The 26,259-nt window shown below is 48.1% G+C and overlaps 3 protein-coding genes across 10 annotated transcripts in view; 2 read left to right on the top strand and 1 right to left on the bottom strand.

Annotated features, from left to right (window-relative positions):
* The window catches only part of smg7 (SMG7 nonsense mediated mRNA decay factor), a 28,185-nt gene extending 18,959 nt beyond the window's left edge, over positions 1-9,226 (top strand). For 4 of the 5 annotated variants that reach the window (XM_061797367.1, XM_061797369.1, XM_061797368.1 and 1 more), the window contains 4 exons: positions 1,259-1,409; positions 1,487-1,663; positions 3,920-4,074; positions 8,106-9,226. In XM_061797367.1, the coding sequence (XP_061653351.1) occupies positions 1,259-1,409; positions 1,487-1,663; positions 3,920-4,074; positions 8,106-8,219 (597 nt within the window). In that variant the 3' untranslated portion in view covers positions 8,220-9,226. Of the gene's footprint in view, positions 1-1,258; positions 1,410-1,486; positions 1,664-3,873; positions 4,075-8,105 lie in introns of those variants that run through there. The other variant, XM_061797370.1, reaches the window with a different exon arrangement.
* Positions 9,227-10,751: 1,525 nt separating this feature from the next.
* LOC133488882 (cytochrome P450 7B1) lies at positions 10,752-19,847 on the top strand. Of its 2 annotated transcripts, none has more exons than XM_061797391.1 (6): positions 10,752-10,953; positions 17,080-17,216; positions 17,547-18,146; positions 18,473-18,679; positions 18,793-18,971; positions 19,061-19,847. In XM_061797391.1, exons 1-6 carry the CDS (start codon positions 10,883-10,885, stop codon positions 19,346-19,348), a joined length of 1,482 nt encoding a protein of 493 aa, XP_061653375.1. In that variant the 5' UTR covers positions 10,752-10,882; the 3' UTR covers positions 19,349-19,847. The 2 variants fall into 2 exon arrangements, with proteins under 2 accessions (XP_061653375.1, XP_061653376.1); XM_061797392.1 differs by lacking the exon at positions 10,752-10,953 and adding an exon at positions 14,907-14,983.
* si:ch1073-184j22.1 (erythroferrone) lies at positions 19,645-26,191 on the bottom strand. 3 transcript variants are annotated; one of them, XM_061797394.1, is made up of 8 exons: positions 25,701-26,191; positions 23,856-23,960; positions 23,603-23,723; positions 21,329-21,453; positions 21,145-21,256; positions 20,893-20,974; positions 20,639-20,816; positions 19,645-20,395 (listed from the first exon to the last, which is right to left on the bottom strand). In XM_061797394.1, exons 1-8 carry the CDS (start codon positions 25,827-25,829, stop codon positions 20,297-20,299), a joined length of 951 nt encoding a protein of 316 aa, XP_061653378.1. In that variant the 5' UTR covers positions 25,830-26,191; the 3' UTR covers positions 19,645-20,296. The 3 variants fall into 3 exon arrangements, with proteins under 3 accessions (XP_061653378.1, XP_061653379.1, XP_061653380.1); XM_061797395.1 differs by having other exon boundaries at positions 20,738-20,816; XM_061797396.1 differs by lacking the exon at positions 23,856-23,960.
* Between the last annotated feature and the right edge of the window lie 68 nt (positions 26,192-26,259).

The raw sequence follows: 26,259 nt of genomic DNA, 5'->3' as shown, positions 1-26,259 counted from the left end.
ATGGCCCTAATGGCCCCTCATAATCCCAAAATGCCATTAATTGACAATTGAGTCACGTCTTTCGCACGCAATTTACGAGGGGTTGACCGGTTCTCAAACCTTGTATATTAAGTACCACCTCAGAAATATAATTTGCTCTCCAAATACCAACATCATGACCAACATAATACAATAGTGCCGTAGGCCCAAGTGTTCAACAAAAACAAGGCGTAGGTTATATTCCTAAAAAGTACATTTCATTAGCATTTTCCCAAAAAAAAAAAAATGACCGTCTGTCAAAATGCAGCACGTGTACAACATGGCAGGAATTTGCAAAATCGGATAATGGGTTTTGTGTCTAAAAAAGGACCTTTTTGGGGATGTTTTTTGTGTAATATCACCTGTAGAAAATGTTGTCCAAAAACGCCTTCAAATTGGAGTAAAAACGTAAAACATTATTTCTCAACATATCTTCGCCGGTTCATTTCGTCAGCTGCTCGGGGAGGCTCTTCTCCTATTGGCTGCACAGGCTTCATTTAAAAATAAAAAAATTCCAAGATGTCAATGCGTCAAAATGAGCGTGACGTCACTAACGGCGTCCCTTGCCCTAAAAACTTGACCTAACGAGCGCAAATGCAAGATTATGGGTGAGAAGAGGAGGAGAGGTCATGTGCATTATGCACAGTTTATACAATAACATTGTGCTTAGATAGTAAGCAACAAAAAAGTTCTTTAATAATGACTTCAGATGTATAAAAGTAGGCGGCACAGTGGACGACTGGTTAGAGCGTCAGCCTCACAGTTCTGTGGACCTGGGTTCAAACCCCGGGTCCACAGAACTGTGAGCCTATCCCAGCTGCCCGATGACAGCTGGGATAGGCTCCAGCACGCCCGCGACCCGCGTGAGGAGAAGCGGCTCAGATGATGGATGGATGGATGTATAAAAGTAAAAAAAAAATTCTACCTACATAAATGTTTGAAAACAGTTCTAAAAGAATAAGGGCTAATGTGCTTAAAAGTGAAAAATACAAATATCCTGTCCTGGATTACGAAAAAGTCAAATCCACTGGAACATCATCCACAGTTTGAACATTTAATTGAGTGATACTGTCGCAAATCCCACATCCCACACTGAATTCGATGATACCGTCACTTATGGGACAGTGACAAATTGCTTTCAACACAATGGCGCAGAAGACTCCCATTGGTGGCAAGAGTCTGAGCTCCTATGTGATTGGTTGTTTAGAAGGGTAAATGTGTGTATATTTGTGTGTGTCAGGAGTACAACCAGAACAGCATCTTCAGTCAGGCGTACGGGAAAAAGGTGGCGTCCGGCTCCAAGTGCGACGCTCCCATGATGCACCAGGAGACGTCGCTGTACTCTCTGTTCGAGTGGACGCCGTGGTCCCCCTCGCTGCCCGCAAGCTCAGGTGCGTAGCACCCGCCTGCCCGCCAGCTGCATGGCGACGGCGTGCCCACGGGTCACGAACCGCTCTCTGATTGGCAGATCACTCCACCCCAGCCAGCCAATCCCCTCACTCGTCCAACCCCAGCAGCTTGCCGTCGTCCCCGCCCACCCACAACCACGCCGTCGCCACTGCGCCCTTCTCCAACTTCGGGCCCATCGGCACGCCAGACAGTCGCGAGCGCAGAACGCTCGACCGCTGGAAGTCCGACAAGACAGGTGCGCTCACAAAATATCTGTCAATAGTACAGGAAATGTTGACAAGAAGTCAAACGTAAACCTCAGTAAACCCCAGCAATGTTTTAAAAGTAGTGCATTTACAGTGGTGTGAAAAAGTGTTTCTGTTCGTGATTTATTTTTATTTTTTTTACATTTGTCACAGTTAAATGTTTCCAAGGGAGAAAAAAATCCAAACCTACATGGCTGTGTGAAAAAGTGATTGCCCCCCCCCCCCCCCCCCCTGTTAAGACATCACTGTGGTTTATCATCCCCGAGTTCAATTTCTCAAGCCACACCCAGGCCTGATACTGCCACTCTGTTCTCGATCAAGAAATCACTTTACACATCCATGCAAATCAGTCGCCTTTCGGCGAAATTCACCGTTTTGAACTCTAAATAGGCCATTTACGTGAATCGTACAGATCTGATGAGTTTTACCTGAGCTTGTCCACTGTTCCACGGCCAGGACGAAAACCACACTGCTCCTCCTGAATCTTAGATTCGACTTCTTGTGTTTGTGTGTTTAAAAAAAAAAAAAAAAAACGGCATACAACGGGCCGTTTTTTGCAGATTTAAAAAAATGAATCGGTCGGGCCCTAGTTTGGAGTTACGCATGTGGTTCAACTCTTATCTCAAGGCATCGCTGTATTTCTTAATGTACAGTGGGTACGGAAAGTATTCAGACACCTTACATTTTTCACTCTTTGTTATATTGCAGCCATTTGCTAAAATAATTTTTCATTTTTTTCCTCAATGTACACACAGCACCCCATATTCATCCATCCATCCATCCGTCCCCTGTGCCACTACCCCATATTGAGAGAAAAAACAAACAGAATTGTTGAAATGTTTGCAGATTAATTAAAAAAGAAAATATCACAGCCATAAGTATTCAGACCCTTTGCTGTGACACTCATGTGCTGTCCATTTCTTCTGATCATCCTTGAGATGGTTCTACACCTTCATTGATTATACTAATTGGACTTGATTAGGAAAGCCACACCCCTGTCTATAGAAGACCTTACAGCTCACAGTGCATGTCAGACCAAATGAGAATCATGAGGTCAAACGAAATGCCTGAAGAGCTCAGAGACAGAATTGCGGCAAGGCACAGATCTGGCCAAGGTTACAAAAACATTCTGCTGCACTTAAGGTTCTTTAAGAGCACAGTGGCCTCCATAATCCTTAAATGGAAGACCTTTGGGACGACCAGAACCCTTCCTAGAGCTGGCCGTCCGGACAAACTGACCAATCGGGGGAGAAGAGCCTTGGTGAGAGAGGTCAAGAAGAACCCAGAAATCACTGCGGCTGAGCTCCAGAGATGCAGTCGGGAGGTGGGAGAAAGTTCTAGAAAGTCAACCATCACTGCAGCCCTCCACCAGTTGGGGCTTTATGGCAGAGTGGCCCGACGGAAGTCTCTCCTCAGTGCGAGACACATGTAACACTCCGCATGGAGTTTGCTAAAAAAAAAAAAAAAAACACCTGAAGGACTTCAAGATGGTGAGAAATAAGATTCTCTGGTCCGATGACACCAAGGTCTTGTCGGAAGGTTCACCTTCCGACAAGACAATGACCCTAAGCACACAGCTAAAAGAACAAAGGAGTGGCTTCAGAACAACTCTGTGACTGTTCTTGAATGGCCGGCCAGAGCCCTGACTTAAACCCAATTGAGCATCTCTGGAGAGACCTGAAAATGGCTGTCCACCAATGTTCATCATCCAACCTGACAGAAGTGGAGAGGATCGGCGAGGAGGAATGGGAGAGGATCCCGAAATCCAGGTGTGAAAAACTTGTTGCATCATTCCCAAAAAGACTCATGGCTGTATTAGCTCAAAAGGGGGCTTCTACTAAATACTGAGCAAAGGGTCTGAATACTTCTGGCTGTGTGATATTTCAGTTTTCTTTTTTAATAAATCTGCAAAAATTCCAACAATTCAAACAATTTCTTTCTGTCAATATGGGGTGCTGTGTTTACATTGAGAAAAAAATGAACTTTAAAAATGATTTTAGCAAATGGCTGCAATATAACAAAGAGTGAAAACTTTTAGGGGGTCTGAATACTTTCTGTACCCACTGTATGTTAGCTGGCAGTTTTTGGCAGTACAATTCATTGATGTATGTTAGCTTTCAGTTTTTTCAGTACAATTTCTCGATGAATGTTAGCTTACAGTTTTTTGCAGTACAATTTGTTGATGTATGTATCTATGAAGGTCTCGTTGGTGACTACAAGTGACGGTGCCTTTGCGTGTTGGTCAGGTGGTGTGAGCGGCTTCGGGTTGGACTACCTGCCGGCCGCCACCAGCGGTTCGGATGCGGGCTGGCATCAAGCCCCGCCCGGCGGAAGCTCTTGGACCAATCAGGAGTCCCCTATGGAAGAGTCGTCCTCCAGTGTGCTGCTGGACAGCTTCAAGGTAAGCTTGGTCTCGCCGTAGTGCATTCAAGCAGACGCGACTGGACAGTCTGTGAGCGACTGACCCTCGCACACCTGCCGACGATCCCCAAATTGCTACAAATAAAAACTGTTTTCTAATTTGGGATAAACAATATTTGAAAGCACCATTTATACTATTTGATCGAACCATATCCATGATAGTTTCACAAACAGTCCCCAAACTTTGGTAGAGCCAAAAATGTCACTGCACGCCGCGCAATCAGACAAAAATATGAATCATCTTTATTTGCCAAGTATGTAAAAACACACAAGAAATTTGTCTCCGGTAGTTGGAGCCGCTCTCGTATGACAACAGACAGCCATTTGTCAGAAAATACTTTGGAGACATAAAAACACAGTACGGAGAGTCACTGAGCAATCAAAGGTTACCAGTAATCTGGTAATGCCGATACTGTTTTTTGGGGGACAATTCTGCAAATAATGCAGAGTCCTCTAGCAATTTAGAGCAGTTTGAAATGACGAATGGAGCAATAATCTGGTAGAGTGCCCATTGTGCAAATGGCGCAGAAACGTCAAGAAATCTAAGCAGTTTAAAGTGAGTACTACTGCGATAATCTGGAACAGTGTCAATTGTGCAAATGGTGCAGATACTTCTCAAGCACGAGTGGCCAGTATTGGTGAAAAACAGTTATGCAAATAGTGCAGAGTGACGAGACTACTACAGTGAGTACACGAATAATGTATAATTCACCCGACTGAGATGTGACAACAATCTCAAGACAAAATTGGCAGCATGTTACAATGGAATTGTTAACTGTTTAAGAAGTGAATGGCAAAAGGGAAGAAGCTGTTGGAATGTCTGCTGGTTTTAGTTTGCATTGTTCCATAGCGCCTACCTGAGGGAAGGAGCTGGAAAGGGTGGTGACGAGTATGTGGAGGGTCCAAGATGATTTTGCTTGCTCTTGTCTTAGTTCTGGCAGCGTGCAAGTCGTCAAGTGTGGTAAGGGGGGGTACTGACGATTTTTCCGGAAGTCCCGATTGTCCGTTCCAGTCGAAGTTTGTCCTTTTTTTGTGGCAGCACCAAACCAGACTGATGGATGAACACAGGATGTCCTTTTCAAATCTGCAGTAGAAGGTGTCCAAGTCGTCAGCTGGTCCTTTGTTGTTCTCCGCTTGGGGGGATGGTCGCTTGTAGTTGCTTCGCGATTTTAATCCTCGCCAAACTGACTTAAGAGCTGTTAGCGGTAAAATGTTTTTCCAGCTTTTCTGCATAATTTCTCTTTGCGATGTCAATTTCTTTAGCGCAATTATACAGGGCTCTGTTGTCATTGTTGTGGTGAGCCGACAGAGTTGGACGGCTGTGTCATTAGCCGCTCGCGGGCTCATGAAATGCCGGCAGACCGGTTCACTCCTGCCGCTGGTGGCTCCGTCCAATACTCCACAGCTTTGCTCCCTGTACACCGCTTAGGGTCACACAACAGAGACACTTAAGAGCAAGTTAACTGTTTATCCCTGAGCTAATGAGCTAGCTCGCGAGCTAACGAGCAAGCTCCACCCCAGTGATGTCGTTGAAAACATTAGTGCCTCTCCGAGTTTTGCGTGTTAGTCCCCAATTAACACAAACACGGGAAGGTTAACTATTTATTAAGCATAACTTCAGTGGCACGCGTTATTCAGCCAATAGTTGACGACAGCGAACGCCGACGTGTATTTGATTGAAAGATGAAGGGCCAGCGGACCAACCACACAGTACCCGGGTTCACATGGAGACTTTTTTGTCATTCCGATTGAAGATCTCTGGGAAGCTGTTTCCATGTGACGTGATCTATTCCGATCGGGTGTACACGACGTGCGCTACATTTTTATCGGAACGGCCGTGCGACATGCCCACGTCGTGGTGAACGTCACGTCGTTTATCAAGATGGAGGTGCGTCGTCGATAAAGCACAGTAGATGAGTGTTTTATGTTTATATAAAAAAAAAAACTTGATTAAAAACAACAAGTAGTTAAAGACAAGTTCTCCAGCACATAAGAGCTCCGTCCGGAGCCGGCATATTGACGCTGTGCGTAAACAATTACTTCACCGCGCATTTACGTCGAGACGAAGCATGCGCAGATAGATTGCGCTTCCCGGCTCTATTCCGAATGACAGTTCACACGGTGAAAATGTACTACTGATCGGTGAACGGTGGCGGAATGACAACAGTTTGTATGTGTGTGTCCCGCGTTTGAAGGGGCCAGAAGTAATGGGATGATTGGCTGCTCAGCACATGGCCAGGTGTGTGTTTTTCCCTCACAAAGGCATTTACAAGCACCAGATCAGAGGTCAAAAGTGCTTTGCAAGTGTGCTATTTGCATTTGGAATCTGTTGCTGTCAACTTTCAATATGAGATCCAAAGAGCTGTCACTATCAGTAATGCCTAGATCAGACTACAGGATTTTAGCCCCGATATTGGCCGATTTCCTAGATCGGGCCCGAGATATTTTGTCGGGAACGACTACATTTCTTGTAGTGTGACATAATCCACGACCAACGATTTGGCCCTACGATAGCTCTACAATGGCAAAAAGAGAAGTATAGCATGTTAGATTTTTTTTTGGGGGGGGATATCTTCCATGTAGTGACATAGAAACGACAAGTCTCCGACAGCGCACCTTGACGTCGACCAATAGGATTGCGTATTGCGACCGGCGTATCGCCTCCTGTGCTTGCCGTCGTCAACATATTTGCTTGCTGTTGTTAACATTTATTCACGCGCACAAACCATTGTTTAACGAAGCTTCAGAGCATGATTCGACAGAACGCCGGCATGTTTATGTACAACCGTGAGTGCTAGCACTAGCTTGCTAGGCTACATAACATTTTGTTGCCTGCTTGTGAGCCGTATCGTATCGAAAGTACGTGGACATACCTCAAGCTATCCTTGAATGAACGTCCTCTCCCGAGCACCGGTGATGACCATCACGCGTTTTTCCTCATTTGGTTCTTTTCCCCCCCGACACTGTACATTGGCGCGGCACATTGTTGTTGTCATCGCCATGGTAACGAGCGTATCCGGTCGTGTTGACCGGTGACATGTTTTCTGGTTCCACCATTCGATTCTGATTCGCTTGTCAATTGTTATTTTGTTTTTTTTTGTTTTATTATATTGTTACCGTCAATACGAATAGCGAATGCGGATTTAGGTGGCGAGTCCGGAAGGGCCCTATGCGCAACCAACTTCTGCATTGGTCAAAACAGGTCTAATCAGTGAATGGTGAAGGGACTGTGGCAAAGCACCTGTAGGAACTTTAAACATCTATAATGTCTTTTTTTTTCTCCACAAAGTGTCACCACAGAGCCACCAAAGATGACAATATTCCACGTTTAGGCTTTGTTCGGGTTTACGTGTCATTTGTATGAATACATGCTATACATTTATTTAACTTTTGTCAGAAGACACCATCCATAAAGAAAACTCAATTTCAGCAAGTTCGTCTTCAAATCGTCAAGATCATCAACGCGTAGTCATGCTCGTTAGCGTAGCATACGCAGGAAGTACGTAAGCTGGTTTTCCGGGTTTGGTCACACGATCTTCTGCATATGGCAGATTTTGTCCGTGTTCCAATATTTTTGGACCTGACTAATCTCCTGGACCCTTTGGTTTCGTCTGCTACTCGGGGAAGCCCTTCTCCGATTGGTTGACAGGTTTCAGTGAGCTTTTCAAAATTCCCCGGTAAAAATGACTGATGTTTCAGACGGCGTCACGTGCCCGAAAAACACCACTTGAGTAGCACAAACGGAGCATTATTGCTGGGAAGAGTAGTAATAGTCGTAGTAATGATGGCAGAATAGGTCGCCTGCTTTTGTTTTTTTGTCATGAATTTGTTTCTGGTGGTGGAATTTAGGTGTGTTTGAAGTGCTCATTCCATGTTTTTTTTCTCGAAAATTCCACGGAGATGGCGGCCACTTGTCATGTTGCCGTTGTGTGATGCAAGTGTGCTAGCTGGCTGGCTAGCGCTCTGCTAATCTCTGCTTGTGTGTTTTTTGTTGTTGTTTTTTTTTTTCAGTCGATCTGGTCCAGCTCCATGATGCAGCCCGGCCCGTCGGCGCTGGAGCAGCTTCTGCTGCAGCAGAAGCAGAAACAACAGCGAGGACACGGAGCCATGAACCCGCCGCACTGACCCGCACCACATCACCATGACAACACTTTGATAAGCACCAGCAACCATTGGCACATGGTGGACGCTGGGGTGGGGGTGTGACACCCCCAAAACACCAGGATGAAACTCCACCCGCGGCCGCCTCCACTGAAGAGGAGCCAGCCGGACGCCGACGATGGGCATCGCGCGCATGTCATTGCAAACAAAACACACTGAATTTAATACACACACACACACACACAAACACACACACACACACACACACATAGAACAAAAGCACAGACACAAACATAGACACGCACACACGTGTAGTGGACAGGCAGGACACGTTTGTCCACGCCGGATGTCCTTGAAGTCCACATGAGGCTTTTTGCGTCTTGGGCGAGTAGGGGAGCGAGGACCCTGCAGTGGTCGGGTGACCTGGAGATTGAATTCCACACTGAACTTTTTGTTTCCTTGCTGAGGAAGAGGAGGAGGTGTAAAACATAAATGCGCGAAAGGTGAAAGCCGGCGTGCTGGATGTAGAAAATGGCGTAGGTAGTGCATTGTCGTTAGCAGTCTTTTAGTGTGGCAGCTGCTGTAATAACCTGGCTCGCTAGCTAGCTTAGCCCACATGAACTTTTATTCCTCTTCACGCCATTTCTCAAGCAGACAAGAAGTTGTCTGGACTCAAACTTTTTAATGACTCGTCACTTTTTAAGCTAAATGACAACGCAGCGAGTGACGGAAGCTTGGCCGAGGACGATGGGGGGGAAAGTCTTGTCTTTTTTTTTTTTAAATGTAAGCAACCAATCAGAAGGCGACAGCATGTGACGGCTGACCCCAAGCCCCGCCCCCTCTTAGTGCATGTTGTCCATGAAGCGGAAACCCTGATGACGTCCACTTCCGGCACGTATGAACTTTTAAATCCGAATAATCACACGAGGAAGACCAAGTGGTTGTGAAAAGGAGCTGCTTCTGCTCACTTGTCCTTTTTTTTTTTTGGTTTTTCGTCTTTGCTGCCAATAAATAGGAACTCTCTCGTGCTACATGCTGAGCTATGTCTAATTTCTCAACGATCAGCAGTTGTGTGTAGCAAATGTCACATAGTGTGTGTATATACCGTACACGAGTATATACAGTAAATGAACAAGTCATTTAAATAAACACATTGCTCCATCTTGTGATCGCCCCCCCAAAATCCTAATCGTGTAAAGCCTAATTATTTTGCCATCAAAAGTCTTGTTTTTGTGGTTTTATGGTTTGAGGTGTCGTTAAAGCAAAAAATATTTGCGTCAAAGATGGTGGTCTGCTTTTGGCAAATGCTGGTTTTCTCCGCCTTTTGCTTAGAAACCGATATTTTTGGCGAAACCAATCCGTCCTGATGGCTTCGGCGGAGCGCGACGACGACCTCCTCGAGTACCTGCCGGAAGACGATCCCAGATTAGCACGACTAAAGAAGCGTTAGCTGTCTTCACCTGCGTTCAGAATGTGTGGCGGTGGGGGGGGGGGGGGGGTTGTCTTTGGCCCTATCAGCAGCCACGGCAACCAAGAAGTGACTGGACGAATGCTTCATGATTGCAGCTAGCAGCGTTGGCGTCGAACAAATGAGTGCTTCGTGAAGTTGTTTTTCACCAGTGGCCCAGAGGAGTTCAGGGACACATCCGCTCTTAAAACGAGCCAATTAACCCATCCGGACAGACGTGTTATTAACACACCAGAGATCTGCTGTAAATTAGAGGGGGGGGGGGGGGAAATGCATTACACGTCTCCTTTAACAACTTCGGTTGTCATCATTCATCATCACTCACGTCTTCATCACAATAAACTTTACTCTGTTTCCACTTTGGAATTCTGTGGGGGTATTTAATTGTTTTGAAGTCTGTGAGTCTCGCGTGACTTTTGAAGCGGGTTATTTCCGGTCAGGAGTCGCGTTTCAAGCACAGATATGTTTATGTAGATGAGAAGCACTCCGTGCCGACGGCGACGCAAAGCTAGGAAGGTCAGTTGTCAGCGCGTTACGTGTTTATAGACTGCAAGAAAACCGGAAGAACAAAAGTACCTACACACTGTGCTGCATACGGTTTCGTAAAATGCCGTACAATTACGAAAAGGGAACTGGTAGTAACCTTTCACATGTAAAAATATTTTGGGGGGGGGGATTATTTTCAAATGTTTTGCCTTGATAGCTTACGCTTTGGTCGTTGATCCCGGACGAGCCCTAAACCTGACCTTCTTTAGGGCAGCTGTGGCCCAATGGTTAAGATCATCGCCTGCCACCGTGGGGGACCTAGGTTCAAGACCCCGACTGGACCATCTGCCAACATCCCCACGGCTGTGGTGTCCTTGAGCAAGACACTGATACCCCGAAATGCCCCCCGGGCGCTTCAGCTGCCCCCTGCTCCAGTGTATTCCACTAACGTGTGTGTGTGTGTGTTCACTGTGATGGGTAAAATGCAGAGCATTGTGCATGCATGCATGTTCATGACAATAAAAGGTGATTCTTCTCCTCTTCTTGATTAAAACGATGGGCGACCTCCCCACCATGGCCGCCGGTTCCCGCGTCGGTTCCAGCGCGCTGGCGGATAGCGTCTTTACGTCGATGGTTTCAAGCCCCGCCTCCAGCAGATAGCCAGAAGTGACGCACGTTCCGGCTTTGGGAATAAAAAAAACTGGGCACGTCTCGGTGATAGTCACGCGCGAAGATGTTCCCGCCGTTGGCGTGCGCGCTGCTGCTCGTGCTCGTGCTCGCGCTCGCCATCAGCCGCCGGAAGAGGTCAGTGACCGCACCAACATGGCGGCACCGTGCTGCTTGTTTGCGGATGACGTCAGAGTTGATCGCTGTCATGTTACTTGATTGAGGCGTTATTCGGAATCCCCCTCGCGTTCCTGGCAGGACACGCCCTGCTCCAGTATTACGGGCTCCCGGACACGCGCCACTGCACTCTGATTGGCTGCTGTATCGCGGTAGAAGACGCCCAACAGCTTCCAGAGGAAAACGAATGATGTGACTTAAGTCTGGCGGCGTTAACATGAACCACAAACCTTAACCCATCCCGAATAGCCTTAAGCCGCAACACTAACCATAACAAGCGTCTTTGTTTTTTTTATTTGGTACAAATGTGTGTGGGATGGTCATCTTGTTACATCTGCGTTACATCTGCTCTTCCCGCGACACAGGAGCCAATCGTGTTGCAGTGGGGCGTGGCCTGCCAGAAAGGCGCGTGGGATTTATCATAACGCTTAGCTAGCTAGCTAGCTAGTTCGTTCTCAGCAGTCAACAGCAAGGGTGTGGCTCTCAAGTCCAACGTTGTCGCTCCTCAAACCATTGAAGGCGATCACGCCGCCATATTGGGGAGCGTTTCGAGTGTCTTCCACGAGCTAGCTTAAATCGAGGGACGTCTGCGGAAGTCTCATAGCTCCTCGATGGTGACTTTTGACAATGGGCCTGCAAAACTTCAAGTTATAATGTTCGTCTTCTAATTTCGTTATTTTACTTAGAATATTCAGATTTTGCCGAGTGTCTGTTGTATTTGATATTAAAATGACTTCATTACACTGACCGATGGTTACTATATGCCTAACCAAGCGCCTATTTCCCACCAAGGTTTGTCTAGTAGTTAATCAAATGCATTTGGGCACAGAAAGAAAAGAAAAGTGTTCTGTTGGTTCTACACAGGTTTTGCATTGAACGTAATACGTCAGCAACATATCAACCCTTTTTTGGTCCCTCCAAAAATGTGCGGGGGGCGGGACGTGTTTGGGATTGACCAATCACGATCGCCTTTGCATCTGCCCACTCGGCCAGACAGTAGTTTTCAAATAATATGGACCAGTCACGGATGCATCGCGTTATCATGTCAATGTAGACATGAGGTCATGTTAGCCAGCCGCGTTAGCTGAATAAATAAGAATATCAAGTGATTTTATCTGCGTGAGCTGCGGTGCGGCCGACGCAACCTGGAGCTGAACACGCTCAAGACTGTAGAGATGATGGTGGACTTCAGGAGGCATCCTTCGCCACAGCTGCCCCTCACGCTGTCCAGCTGCCTTGTGTCAACCGTCGAGACCTTCGAGTTCCTGGGAATGACAGTCTCTCGGGACCTGAAGTGGGCGATCAACATCAACTCCGTGCTCAAAAAGGCCCAGCGGAGAACGTACTTCCTGCGGCTTCTGAGGAAGCACGGCCTGCCACGGGAGCTGCTGAGGCCATTCTACACAGCGGTCATCGAATCGGTCCTGTGTTCTTCCATCACAGTCTGGTTTGGTGCTGCTACAAAAGAGGACAAATTCGGAGTGCAACAATCAAAACTGCTGAAAAGATTGTCAAGTACCCCCCTACCCACCCTTGAGGACTTGCACGCCGCCAGAACTAAGACAAGAGCGTGCAAAATCCTCTCGGACCCTCCGCATCCCGGTCACCGGCTCTTCCAGGTCCTTCCCTCAGGTAGACGCTACCGAACAATGCAAACTAGAACTAGCAGACATTCCAACAGCTTCTTCCCTCTTGCCATCAACTTCTTAAACAGCTAACCTACAATTCCTTTGCAACATGCTGGCAATTTTTTTGTCTTGAGTTCTGTGGGGCCAATTCTACATTACTCGTGCACTCACTGTAGTTGTCTCGCCACGCTGCACTATTTGCATATCTGTTGTTGACCAATACTGGCCACTCAAGCCAGAGTAGCATCTGCTCCATTTGCACACTGACTCAGGAGTATCTGGAACATTTGCACAATCGACATTCTCCCAGATGATCGCGCTACTCGTCACTTGAAACCGCATCCACTCGTTGACGTCTCGGCACCCTTTGCACGATGCTCATTGCACCGGACTACTGCAATATTAGTCATTCCAACTGCTCTAAGTGCTAGAGGACTCTGCATCTTTTTGCACAATTGTCAAAAAATAAAATTGTACCGGCATTACCAGATAACTAGCAACCCTTTCACTGCTCAGTGACTGTTTTTTTTTTGTCAATGTCTTTCTGTCTCCAAAGTGTTCTCTGTCAATTGACCGTCTGTTGTCGTACTCGAGCGGCTCCGACTACCGGAGGCAAATTCCTTGTGTTTTTTGGACAAACTTGGCAAATAACGATGATTCTGATTCTGGTGAGCAGAGAGGTTTGGAGGTGACTCCAAACTGCACGCGTACACAACAGTGTTGATTGAATTTGACCTTAATGGAATCACTTAATATAGGACGCATAAAGTGAACATTTGTGGTGATAGTAATAATTTAGCCACACGGACGTCAATGACTCAACGTCATCTTTAGTCGACGTCTCTGTAAAAGGATATCATTAGCATGGAAACAGAGGAGCTCGGACTTAGGAGCTTCCAAATGTACAAACGTCTCCTGAACACATAACCTTCCACCAATACCCTCTCTTTTCTATCGCACCCCACACATGAAAATAATCAAGTGAGACCTGAGAGGTTTGAACAAAATCTGACGTCGGCGATGAGAGTTTTTACAGAGCCGCTTCTCGAGTCTCGGCTCCCGAGTGGCTCCTCGATATTTTTGTCGCTCCAATCAGCTGTAAAGTGAATTAGTATTCGACACAATGCATGATATCGAATATGCATGATCTATCTTGCTTTATTAGTTCCCATACTGGGTGGGCCGCAAATCACGTGTCGGGGATGGTTCGTTAACAGCAGCTTCCCTCGCTCGTCTTTGTTCTTCCTCTTCCTTTTGTTGTTTTACGGCGGTGGGCATGCATCTTAACGGTGCATTAGCGCCACCTTCTGCTCTGGAGCGGGAGTCCCACTGGAGGCTAACTTTCTTCATCCTCCTCAAGTCCTGGGGCCTCATGTACAAAAGCTGCGTACGGCACAAAAACGTTCTTTTTCACGCAAAGTTCCGATGCATCAAGAGTGAAACGAGCGTGGATCTGGGCGGCGCCTCACGCCAACTTCATGGCTGGCGTACAGCTGTTGGTCCTTTGGCGACACTTCGAGGCGGTGCTGCTAATAAATCTGCAGAGAGACATGAAGAATTGGCACTGATGAATGCCTGGCAACATTTGATGTAAAAGAGGCGAGGACTCCGAATTCACTTGCGAACCGGTGGCTCGCACGACTCACTGATGTTTGTGAGGACGCCTATTAATTGATCAAGGCGATCATTAATTGCCCTGACAATCTCTTCTCTTCTTGTGCACATGCACTGAAAAAAAGAGTTTCTGATCGTGGAGAGGTTGGGATCTCAGATGCGGGGTTCATTTAAATAGGATTTGCATATTGAAATGTGGGCGTGGACAGGGAGGGGTCAGCTCCTCCAACGCGTGCGCTCCATTCTACGTTGATCGGGATGTACGAAGGAAATGTGCTCGGATTCATGCGTACGCACGGATTCGTACATCCGGATGTTTTTGTGCGTTTTCTGGATTTGGGCGTACGCCGTGTTTCAGTAGGAAAGTCTTTGTCCATGAGGCCCCTGGTTTGTGTAGACTGCCCGCTAGGAAATTGTTGTTTTGTCAAATCTGCACTCTGGCCTCGAACTATTTACTAACTTTAAAATGTGTCCAAATTTGACTTTGCATTTTGTGACCTCTTTTTTTCCACCTCGGCCGCGTGTGGTCTCGCTTGCTCGCTCCCGTTTGTGTGCTAGCTGTGCTGTGTGTCTGCAAGCTCCTCCTTTCCTCTTCTGCTCAGCGTGGACACACCGACGACACCGCACATCCTGACCAATCACGTGTGGCCTTAACAGAAAAAGGGGCGGGGGGGAAATAACCCATTGGCTCCCGTCATTCACTCCAAAGAGCCGGATCTAAGAAGCCAATCTTCCGCGACTGACGCATCGTGCGTGTGTATGTATGTGCATGTGCGAGTGTGCACGTGTGTTGTGTGCGTGTTTCTGTGTGTGAGAGCGTGTGCATGCATCTCTGTGTTTGTTTGTGTGTGTATACAGTGGGTACGGAAAGTATTCAGACCCCCTTCAATTTTTCACTCTTTGTTATATTGCAGCCATTTGCTAAAATCCTGTCAGTTCATTTTTTTTCCTCATGAATGTACACACGGCACCCCATATTGACAGGAAAAAAACTGAATTGTTGAAATGTTTGCAGAGTCATTAAAAAAGAAAAACTGAAATATCACACAGCCACAAGTCTTCAGACCCTTTGCTCAGTATTTCGTAGAAGCCCCCTTTTGCGCGAATACAGCCATGAGGCTTTGTGGGAATGATGCAACAAGTTTTTCACACCTGGATTTGGAGATCCTCTCTACTTCTGTCAGGTCGGATGGTGAACGTTGATGGACAGCCATTTTCAGGTCTCTCCAGAGATGCTCAATTGGGTTTAAGTCAGGGCTCTGGCTGGCCATTCAAGAACAGTCACAGAGTTGTTCTGAAGCCACTCCTTTGTTCTTTTAGCTGTGTGCTTAGGCTCATTATCTTGTCGGAAGGTGAACCTTCAGCCCAGTTTGAGGTCCCGAGCACTCTGGAGAAGGTTTTGGTCCAGGATGTCCCTGTACTTGGCCACATTCATCTTGCCTGCGATTGCAACCGGTCGTCCTGTCCCTGCAGCTGAAAAACACCCCACAGCATGATGCTGCCACCACCGTGCTTCACTGTTGGGGACTGTATTGGACGGGTGACGAGCAGTGCCTGCTTTTCTCCACACATAAAGCTTAGAATTAAGGCCAAAAAGTTCGATCTTGGTGTCGTCGGACCAGAGAATCTTATTTCTCACCATCTTGGAGTCCTTCAGGTGTTTTTTCTTAGCAAACTCCATGCGGAGTTTTACATGTGTCTCGCACTGAGGAGAGGCTTCCGTCGGGCCACTCTGCCATCAAGCCCCGACTGGTGGAGGGCTGCAGTGATGGTTGACTTTCTAGAACTTTCTCCCACCTCCCGACTGCATCTCTGGAGCTCAGCCGCAGTGATTTCTGGGTTCTTCTTGACCTCTCTCACCAAGGCTCTTCTCCCCCGATTGGTCAGTTTGTCCGGACGGCCAGCTCTAGGAAGGGTTCTGGTCGTCCCAAAGGTCTTCCATTTAAGGATTATGGAGGCCACTGTGCTCTTAAAGAACCTTAAGTGCAGCAGAATGTTTTTGTAACCTCGGCCAGATCTGTGCCTTGCCGCAATTCTGTCTCTGAGCTCTTCAGGCAGTTCCTTTGACCTCATGATTCTCATTTGCTCTGACATGCTATGCTGCAAGGTCTTCTATAGACAGGGGTGTGGCTTTCCTAATCAAGTCCAATCAGTATCATCAATGAAGGTGTAGAACCATCTCAAGGATGATCAGAAGAAATGGACAGCACCCGAGTTCAATATGTGAGTGTCACAACAAAGGGTCTGAAGACTTCTGGCTGTGTGATATTTCAGTTTGAATTTTTGAATAAATCTGCAAACATTTCAACAATTTAGTTTTTTTTCTGTCAATATAGGGTGCTGTGTGTACATTAATAAGGAAAAAAATGAACTTAAATGATTTTAGCACATGGCTGCAATATAACAAAGTGAAAAATCTAAGGGGGTCTGAATACTTTCTGTGTGTGTGTGTTTGCATTTGTGTGTGCGAGTGTGTTTGTGCATGTTTTTGTGTGTCTGTTTGTGCTTGTGTGTGTGTGCGTATTTGTGTGTGTATCTGCGTGTGTGTTTTTGTGTGTCTGCGCATGTTTGTGCTTGTGTGTGTTTTTGTGTGTCTCTTTGTACATGCATGTTTGTGCATTTGTGTGTGTGTGTGTTTGTGTGTGAGTGCGTGCATGTTTGTGCTTGTGTGGGTCTGTGCGTGTTTGTGTGTGTGTGTGTGTGTGCATGTTTGTGTCCGTGTGGGTTTGTGCATTTCTTTGTGTCTGTGCGTGCGTGTCGCTGTGATTGATGAAATCTTCGGTGAAGTTTTGTTGTTGTTGTTGTTTGTTATCATTTAGCTTTTTTTGTTTCCTGCTTGTGGCAGACGTGCGGGCGAACCTCCGCTGATCAACGGCTGGATTCCGTTCCTGGGAAAAGCTTTGGCGTTCAAGAAAGATGCTCACAAGTTCTTGGAGGAGCAGCAGAGGAACTTTGGAGACGTTTTCACCGTTCACATCGCAGGTCGGTCGCTCCCGGATTCAAACGATTCAAAACGCACAAACGGATTCGAACGATTCAATACGCTCAAAAGAACTGCGGTGCCCGTCGCCACTCGGCGGCGGAAGACATCAGGCCAGAGTTCCTCAAGGCTGCTTTAGAATCAAGATAAATACTTTGTGATAGGTCAAAATCAGATGGAAGCTTTTCATTGGCCAAAGCTAAGGTTGGGAGGAGTCATTCTTTGTTTTATGTGGCGACATGCAAAGTTATTTTTGGGCCCCATGTTTGAGAAGCACTGCGCTTGGCTAGCGGCGCGTAGCGCAAAGCTAACATGAGCTCGGTGTCCGGCAGGTCGCTACATGACCTTCGTCATGGACCCTCTGATGTATCCCAACGTCATCAAACACGGCCGCCAGCTGGACTTCCACGAGTTCGCGGGCGAGGCGGCGCCGTCGGCCTTCGGATACCCGCCCGTCGCGGAAGGGAAGTTTCCGGGCCTCGCCGAGCAGATCCGGCGCTCCTTCCGGCTCCTCGGCGGAGACCACCTGACGCCGCTGACGCAAAGCATGATGGGAAATCTCATGACGCTGTTCCGCCAGGACCACATGGGCCCGGACGGCGCCTGGAGGACATCGGGCCTATACGACTTCTGCGTACGCGTCGTGTTCGAGGCCACGTTCCTCACCGTGTACGGGCGCCCGCCGGATGCTCTCCGCCACGCCGACACGGCACCGCTGAGGGCCGACTTCGCCCGCTTCGACGACGTCTTCCCGCTGCTCGTCGCTCGGGTTCCCGTCCGGCTGCTGGGCCGCGTGCGGAGCGTCCGGGAGAAGCTGATCCGCCGCTTCCTGCCGCGGAGGACGTCCGGCTGGACGGGCGTCTCGCGCTTCGTCAGGCGCCGCGCCGAGATCTTGGAGCGGCACGCGGCGCTGAGCGACGTCGACAAAGCAGGTCAGTAGTTCGGCTGTGATTGGCAGATGAACGCAGGGTTCCCACGCAAGTATGCAAATATGGTCTTGGTGAATACTCAATTCTGATTGACTCAGAAAATTCCATCGGCACCCTTCAGAATCCAAAACTGGGTTAGGGTTTCAAAACGGCTTTAGGGTTTGAAATTTGGGTTTCAAAACGACGAGTGCTAGCAAAAATGAACGGGATGGATTGTCCGGGGCCAACTAGCGATGCTAGCTACTAACATCAGCTTCCAAGCCAGTCGCTAAGATTGGTTGTCGTAGCGATGACGCGAGTGGAGAGTAAAACCTTTTGTCCCTTTCCAGCGCACCACTTCGCCATGTTGTGGGCGTCGGTGGCCAACACGGCGCCGGCCGCCTTCTGGGTAGCGTACCACCTCCTGCGGCAGCCGGAGGCCCTGCGCGCCGTCCGCCGCGAGGTCCGACGAGTCGTGGAGAGCGGCCAACGCGAGTTCAGCACCGACATTGACGTCACGCTCGGCATGCGGCAGCTGGACGACATGATTCTTCTGGGTAAATATGTTAAATCGAGTTATTTTATTTTTTTTAAAGGTCTTCTGGGTTTTAAACTTCCTGTCGTGTTGTTCGGCACCCCTGTTCCTGCGTGACTTCCTGCGGGACCTCAGAGAGCGCCATCAAGGAGAGCCTGCGCCTGTCGTCGGCGTCCATCAACATCCGCGTGGCAAAGGAGGACTTCGCTCTGCGTCTGAACGCCAAGCGCAGCGTACCGGTGAGGAGAGGCGACATCATCGCGTTGTACCCGCAGAGCGTCCACATGGACGCCGGCATCTACGAGGACCCACAGGTACTGCTAACCGCCACCGGGCGGCGCTGTCTCTGCTCAACTGTTTCGTGACGCTTCTTCTTTTTTAAAAATGTTTTTTGTCTCGTCAGACATTTCGCTTCGACCGCTTTGTAGGCAAGTCCGAATTTTTCAAGGACGGACATAAGCTTCACTACTACCTGATGCCGTTCGGCTCGGGAGCGTCCATCTGTCCCGGACGATTCTTCGCTGTCAACGAGATCAAACAGTTTTTGAGTCTGCTCCTGCTCTACTTCGACATGCAGCTTGAAGCGGGGCAACCCGACGCCCGCCCCGACGCCGGCCGCGCCGGCCTCGGCATCCTGCGGCCTGACCGCGACGTGCGCTTTCGCTACCGCCTGCGCAGGGGCGCGTGTTAGCATTGACAGTTAGCGTCGGCTGTCATGTGTATACAAAAAGTTAGCGCAAGTGTTCTACAAACCTTATGTGAGCTGAAGTCCTCTGAAAACAAAATTTGAATTTCATGGACTGAAGTCGCAATTATTGCTCCTGAGATTTGATCCTCTGGAAAGCTAAGCTAACACGATGATAGCAGTGTAACATGCTAACTCCCGCGTGATTGGGACGAGAGGGCGCTATGTGAACCGATGCTACGCGGCTTGATTAGCCAGCTCGAAAAACACAGACTGAAATATTGCAGTAGTAATGCACAGAATCCAGTGAACAATTCCTTCATTTTATTTGCACAAAAAATGCCGCAATAGAAGTGTATAAAACTATGTCAACATAGTCATTGAGTAAACAATCAAATCACAAACATTTTTACGCTAAAGCAAACATCATCTGTTTAACACAAAGTGTAACACAAGTAACTTTTTAACTTTTTGATTGTTAACCCTATTAAAGATGTTTACCAGATGTAAAGTTTGTCAGCTATCTTCGCTTGTTAGCATTGTTAGCATTGGCAGCTGAATTTTCCGAATCGTTCCGAAAGTTTCGTCTTCCTTCCTGGCGCGTCTTCACCTTTTCTGCTTGTTGCGCCACACGAGAACTTTGATGTGTCAAATGACAAGTTTTGATGTGCGCTTCTTTTTAGCTAGTTGTTTCGCTAAAGGTTGAAATTAGCGCTTCATTTACGCACAGAAATGTTACCGCGACGCGCGGGAAATGAAGCGTAGAAATGCGTCACACAACATGGATGGGGAACGCGTGTTCATCACAGAGGAACCGCCGGGGGGCAGAGCGGCGTCGCAACCGTGTTCGATGACGTCGTCCGGCACCAGCGACAACAGGAAGTAACGGCGGTGGACGGGAAGTGAGGATTATTGACAGGAAATGACGGCGGATAAACAGGAAGTGACGTCGGTTCAAATTCCCAGCAGGATTGCGGAGAAGAACGAGTCGGGCATGACGCTGATGTTGGCGCCAGCGGCGTTGTCCACGTAGACGGACGCGTACTCGCCGGCCTGAGTCACAGACAAAACGGAAACACGTTGCAGCTCTCTCGTGATTGCATCAAGACTGACCGAGCTGGCAGAGCGGCGACGGGCATTTATGTTGCTCGCCCCCGCGCGTCCTTCGTCCGCCTACTGTGCAATATTCACGCGCGGTAATTGATTTACCACGACTTAGATGTTCATATCGTCTTGCATGACTGTTGTCTTTTGTGAATATATATATTTGACTTTTTTGTAATATACTTTACATACATTTGCACTGGAAAAGGAGCTCCTTTCAGTCTCATTGTGCATGTGTAAACGCGTGAGAATAAAAGGCATTGTCGGCGTGATAGCGGGAAGCCGAGTGACCTGTAAGAAGAGCGTCCCAGTCAAACTGATGCTGAAGGCTCCTCCCACACTGGCCACGCCCACCACCGACTCAATGGAGCTGAAACACACACACACACACACACACGCACGGCGCTCAGACATCGGCGTGATCACGACTCGTGTGTACTACTCACAGGTTGGTGTGACAAAGTGAGCCAACGCAGATGGCCGCCGTCACACTCTCGCAGTGGCGCACCTGAACGCGCTCACCTGACTCTGCGCACATACACAAACACGCACGTAGACACACGAACACGTGCCCAGACAGACTCACAGAATCGAATAGACCCTCACGCACACGCCCACGCACACACATGCATCAAGACTGGTCAGCTGTGTGTGATGATGATGAATCTGCTAATGACAGCATACATCACATGACTGACGTAGGCGGAGCCGCGCAGTGAGCAGGTAAAACCCACTTCGCATCGCAGTGTAGCGTCCGTCGCTAACGTTGAAGCCGCTGCCGCGTTGGAAGCCACACGCGGAGGGCGGGGCCTGGAGGGTCAGAGGTCACAGGCGTCATCTAGCCGTCAATCCAGTTGATCGGATCGTTTGTCATGACCTCACCTGAGTGAAGGGGCGGAGCTCCATCAGGCTGCGGCGAGCCACTTCCACCGTGCGGCGGAGGAGCCCCAGGAAGGAGGCGGGGATTCGAGGGGGGCGGTGGCACAATGCGCAAAACGACACGCCCCCTGGCAACAAGGGAGGGGGAGACAACACGTGCAGGCCTGTGATTGGCTGAGAAACGTTTACACACAGGTGCACACACGCACTCACACCCATTCCATTTGTCCGTCTTCACATTGCAATGAGCCCAAAAGTTCAAGTTAAAGTTGGAATGCTTTGAATTGGTCCAAAAATGTGCAAACAAAATCATCTTAATTTGGGGCTTTTTATTTTGGAATAGAAATGAACTGTTCACCTCAGATTCATTCCGGCTCACTTTGGACCACTTCCGGTTGACTCCTTGTTCATTCGGGATCACTTCCTGTTAATTCTGCATCACTTCCTGTTCTTTTTACGGCACATAGAGTTCACTTGTTCATTTTGGGGAACTTTGTGTTCCTCTTCCAGGTTGGAAATAGGCCGCTAGCTAGCTCCAACCCCAATCGCTAGCGGCCTATTTCCATCTTGCTGTGCTTGTCTGAAATCCTCGCGAAGCTGGTCCTTAAACAACTTAATCATTTCCTTAACACAAATCATCTTCAAACAGGGTTCCGCCCTGAACATGTTTTCATCACAGTCATCCTTAAAGTCCTTGGACAACAAGCAACTCCGTATTGCCAGCTTTGTAGCCAAAGCGCTTGATTCAGTAGACCACAAGACCCTTCTACGTAGGCTCTCTCGCGTTGGCCTATCCTCCGCCTTTTCCTCACTACTTGGGTCCAACAGGTCAAGACAGAACATTTTGCCTGAGCCACTTGCCATCACTAAAGGGGTGCCCCAGGGCTCAATCTATGGCCCTATCCTATTTCTACTGTCTCCTTCACACGCTCGCCTAAACGACCGACCGTCTCGCCATCTTGGATTACCGTGACGTCGTCTAGTAAATGGCTTCGACGACAGCTCTACGCAAACTGGACATTCTGTTCCATTCAGCTACCTGCTTCGCCTTGAAGAAACATCGGTGTGATCTTTACATCCTCCCTGCTAAGCCGCCGACTCCGACACTGGCTCCGGTTTATTTGCGAGACAATCCTGGGCGAGAACTTCCCCATCTTACCTTCCCTCCCTTCTCTCTCTTTCCCAAAGAACTTAGCGCATGACATTAAGTGAGTTCATCAAACTCACAGAGCCAAGCTGCAAGAAAACCTTTGGCCGAAAAGCAGCTAATGACTGGAATGCCTTCCGAGACCCCTTCAAACAGGCGGCCTTCAAGGAGAATCTTAAACCATGTCCACACGGAAACACGGCACTCCAATGCTAGTGGCCAGTATGGGTCAACAACAGATGTGCAAATAGTGCAGCGTGGTGAGACTGCGACAGTGAGTGCACGAGTCATGTAGAATTGGCCCCGCAGAACTCAAGACAAGAAAATCGGCAGCATGTTGCAATGGAATTGTAGGTCAGAAGTTGATGGCAAGAGGGAAGAAGCCGACAGAATGTCTTGCTAGTTCGAGTTGGCATTGATCGGTAGCGCCTACCTACAAAAATAATAATTGTACCAGCATGACCACATTACTGGTCACCTTTCATTCCTTTTATTGTGTTTTTTTGTCTCCAAAGTGTTCTCTGTTGTCGTACTGGAGCGGCTCCAACGTACTTGGCAAAATAAAGAGGATTCTGATTCTGATTGTGATGGAAGCAAACTCACAGCAAAGGCGGTGAATGCAAAGCAACGAATGAAGGAGACATTTGTGTGGACTGTATTTTTTTTTTTGGTGGAGATTTGACTGGAAAAGGCACACGATGCTCAGCGGTTTCTGCGGCGCCAATGCAACACGCGAAATCCGCCATTGTTGTCGTTAACGTTGGCACACGCTCACATGGTAGCTGGTACCAGTGGGTCGTCGATTTTGGTTGGACGCGCACGTTCACGCGTTGACACTTCCAGTTGAGTCGAGTCCCCCTTTCACTCTCCAATTGTTGTATTTGATTTCTTCCAGTCAATCCAGCCCTTAAGTCGTCTCCGTTGATGTTTTCTACATGCTTCTATTTGTTCATGAGTCGTGCACTTGACAATGTTTGTGGACGTGTCTCCTTCCTACGTTTCTTATTCGCATCCTTATTTTTGTTTGAGCGTCTTGGACCAGATCAACATTGTAGATAAGAAAATGTTCTTATCGTTCTATCTGGGTAAATAAACACACACATGCAGGGAGCCCGAACTTGTGACGCTACCGGTGAGCGTGGTGAGGACGTCGTCGAGGATCTGCTGCGGATGCGGGCGGGGCGCGGGGGGGCACGGGGGGCCAGGAGGTCCTGGAGGTCCCCGAGGTCCCCGAGGTCCCCGGAGAGCGAGCTGCGAACACAGTGACATCACCGCCGTCACGACACGACGTCATAGGCTGCAAACGCGTGTATGCGTGTGTCAGAGTGTGTGCGTGCGTGTGTGTCTATGAATTTGCGGATTGACCGACACGTGGCATTTGACCTTTGCCGTTCTTCGGGAGTTTCGTTTTTGCGCCTGGGAGTTCTTGATGAACATCATCCAGGTGCTCCGAGGAGAAAGCGGCGATCCCTCCGAGGGCGTCGAGTCCTGCCGGAAGAAAGCGCTCGCGAGTCACCTGCGCTCACCTACTCGCCGAACAGGATTTAGTTAGCGTCCGATATAGTGAGCCGGACATTTTGTAGCGCTGTAGGGTGTGTAGCGTGTACGGGTCGTAACCTCAGCGTACCCTACAATGCATCGCTCGACTGTATCGACATGTTCTGTGCACCGTTCAGGGCGCTATCTAGGAGGTCCACGATATGAAAACCCTCGACCGTGACGCCTTGAGATACAAGTGACTCGACTTGGGCCTTTTTCGAGACGAGAGCTGCCGTACGGCCGATTCGTCGCTTTACCCTGCGAGCGCAAACTTGAGATACGAGCGCCGCGGCAGTCAGCTCAACGAGCGCCGGCTCCGCAAATAGTCAACAATCGTCCAAAAAGGACGCCTAGACGGACAATATCACAAAAGTCACAGGTATATATTCGCTACGCTCGATGAAAACAGCAATTTAGTTGTAAACGTACAGTGTCATTTTTCTTCGTTTGTGTCTGCATGACTGTACAGTCTTCCACTGCCTCCTGGTGGCCAAAGCGGACACAGCAAGAAGGAGCATCAGAATGAATTGAATTGCGGCATGAAATCCCGACGCACAAAGTAGCCGACTTGTTTGTCATTCCGATTGCAGATCTGTGGTCAAAAGTGTTGCGGACGGTTCGGATCGGCCGCAAACGTGCGCACGACATCTCATCGGAACAGACGTGTGACGTGCGCACGGCGGCCTAAACGTTGCGCCGTTTATCAAAATGGAGATTTGTCGTCTATTTAGCATTTTCACACTTTGATTAAAAGAACCGCTTAATAAAACCAAGTTCTAAGTAGTTACAAAGAAGATCGTCATATTTACGTGCGCGAACGATGACGTCAAGACGGAGCACGCGCAGACAGGGCGCCACCCGGCAACATTCCGATTCGCCGTTTACGTGAGTGAAATGTACTTTGGATCGGCGGGGCGCAAGGAATCTTCCACCCGTGTGAAGCCAACTGAAATTCGGCCTGTTGATTCCGACTGAGGCGTTCGTGTGGAGCATTTGCATTCCGTTCAGAATACAGAATTCCATGTAAGCCCCCCTGCTGTCAATTCTTTACATTCTATTTCATCATGTTCTTACTTGTTTGTATTACGTACTAAATTATTGAATGCTGTATTTCCTGACAAAAAAGTGTTTTTGGGGGGTTTGGCTGGAACAGATTAAAAGCAAGTTTATTTAAAATACGAGTGTTTTGAGTAACAAGCATGGCCGTGGAACGAATTAAACTCGTATCTCAAGGCACCACAGTACAGATGTTTTCGTTGTTGTTGTGGACTAAATTGTTGACGAGGACTGAAACAATTCCATGAATGCTCCCCAATCACTGCAAAGGGAGGTTTTTTTTATTCGCAGACGTGGTTAGTTGCTGAAATGGCCCTTGAAAATTCCTACGTGAATGAGTGAATGATTGCAAACGCAGTCATTCGTCATTCCCGACTCCTGAATCACGACAACAAGCAAACTGGCATACGTAGTTCCTGAAATGCCCACTGAAAAGTCTTTGTGGTGATTCGGGAGTCCAGAATGAGTGTTCAGAATCATTCATCATTCCTGACACTCCCATCATTTTCTTTTCTAATATATATATATATATATATATATATATATATATATATATATATGGTGGACCGAGATAGTTTCCTAAAAAGTCCACTAAAAATCTCTATTTCGGGGGTGTGTGTAGGTGATCCTTACCTGAACCACGCCATCATCCTGGACCTCCTGACTGCTGCTCACAATCATCATCATCATCATCATCATCATCATCACGATCAGGTGGCATCCGATGCCGATTGGACGAGTTTTCATGTTCGGACCGGTCATGTTGTCAAAAGCGAGGTCTAACCTGTCACCTTCTTCCCGTCGTCATCGTCATCACAAATGCAAACTTGTCGCTCTTTTTATCTGCGTCCTCACGTTGGTCAACACACACGCACAAAGTGCAGATAAGTGTGGGCGTGGCCACGATGATGAAATGTTCCCGCGAAGGCCCTGATAGGCCAGTGCCACACCTTTTTTTTTTGCATCACCAGCATGTCATCATCCTCTGCTTGACCAATATGACATCAGCATCATCTTTATATCCAAATATTGTTTTTTTTCTTCATTTTGATCATATTGATGACGAACAAAGCAACAAAAAATGAACATGATGCTCTGTATTGTTTATATTTTTTCATCGGTGAAAGAGGAGAAGCAAGAGATTATTGCCATTGTGTGTGTGAATGAAATAGTTTGTCCTGTGAAGGTTAAC

The sequence above is a fragment of the Phyllopteryx taeniolatus genome, chromosome 14 (assembly GCF_024500385.1).
Source record: "Phyllopteryx taeniolatus isolate TA_2022b chromosome 14, UOR_Ptae_1.2, whole genome shotgun sequence".
In the NCBI taxonomy this organism is placed as follows: domain Eukaryota; kingdom Metazoa; phylum Chordata; class Actinopteri; order Syngnathiformes; family Syngnathidae; genus Phyllopteryx; species Phyllopteryx taeniolatus.
The sequence above is the reverse complement of the archived record's forward strand: the minus strand, read 5'-3'. Positions and strand labels throughout refer to the sequence as shown.

Bases quoted from the DNA above. Each gene is read 5' to 3' on its own strand.
- si:ch1073-184j22.1 (XM_061797394.1), bottom strand. From the start codon at position 25,829: ATGACCGGTCCGAACATGAAAACTCGTCCAATCGGCATCGGATGCCAC. The intron at 23,724-23,855 runs GTCAAATGCCAC...CTGTGTTCGCAG, and splicing joins ACTCCCGAAGAACGGCAAAG to CTCGCTCTCCGGGGACCTCG. The intron at 20,396-20,638 runs GTATGTAAAGTA...TCTGTGACTCAG, and splicing joins GCTCCTTTTCCAGTGCAAAT to GCCGGCGAGTACGCGTCCGT.
- LOC133488882 (XM_061797391.1), top strand. From the start codon at position 10,883: ATGTTCCCGCCGTTGGCGTGCGCGCTGCTGCTCGTGCTCGTGCTCGCG. The intron at 10,954-17,079 runs GTCAGTGACCGC...TGCTTGTGGCAG, and splicing joins GCCATCAGCCGCCGGAAGAG to ACGTGCGGGCGAACCTCCGC. The intron at 18,680-18,792 runs GTAAATATGTTA...GCGGGACCTCAG, and splicing joins GGACGACATGATTCTTCTGG to AGAGCGCCATCAAGGAGAGC.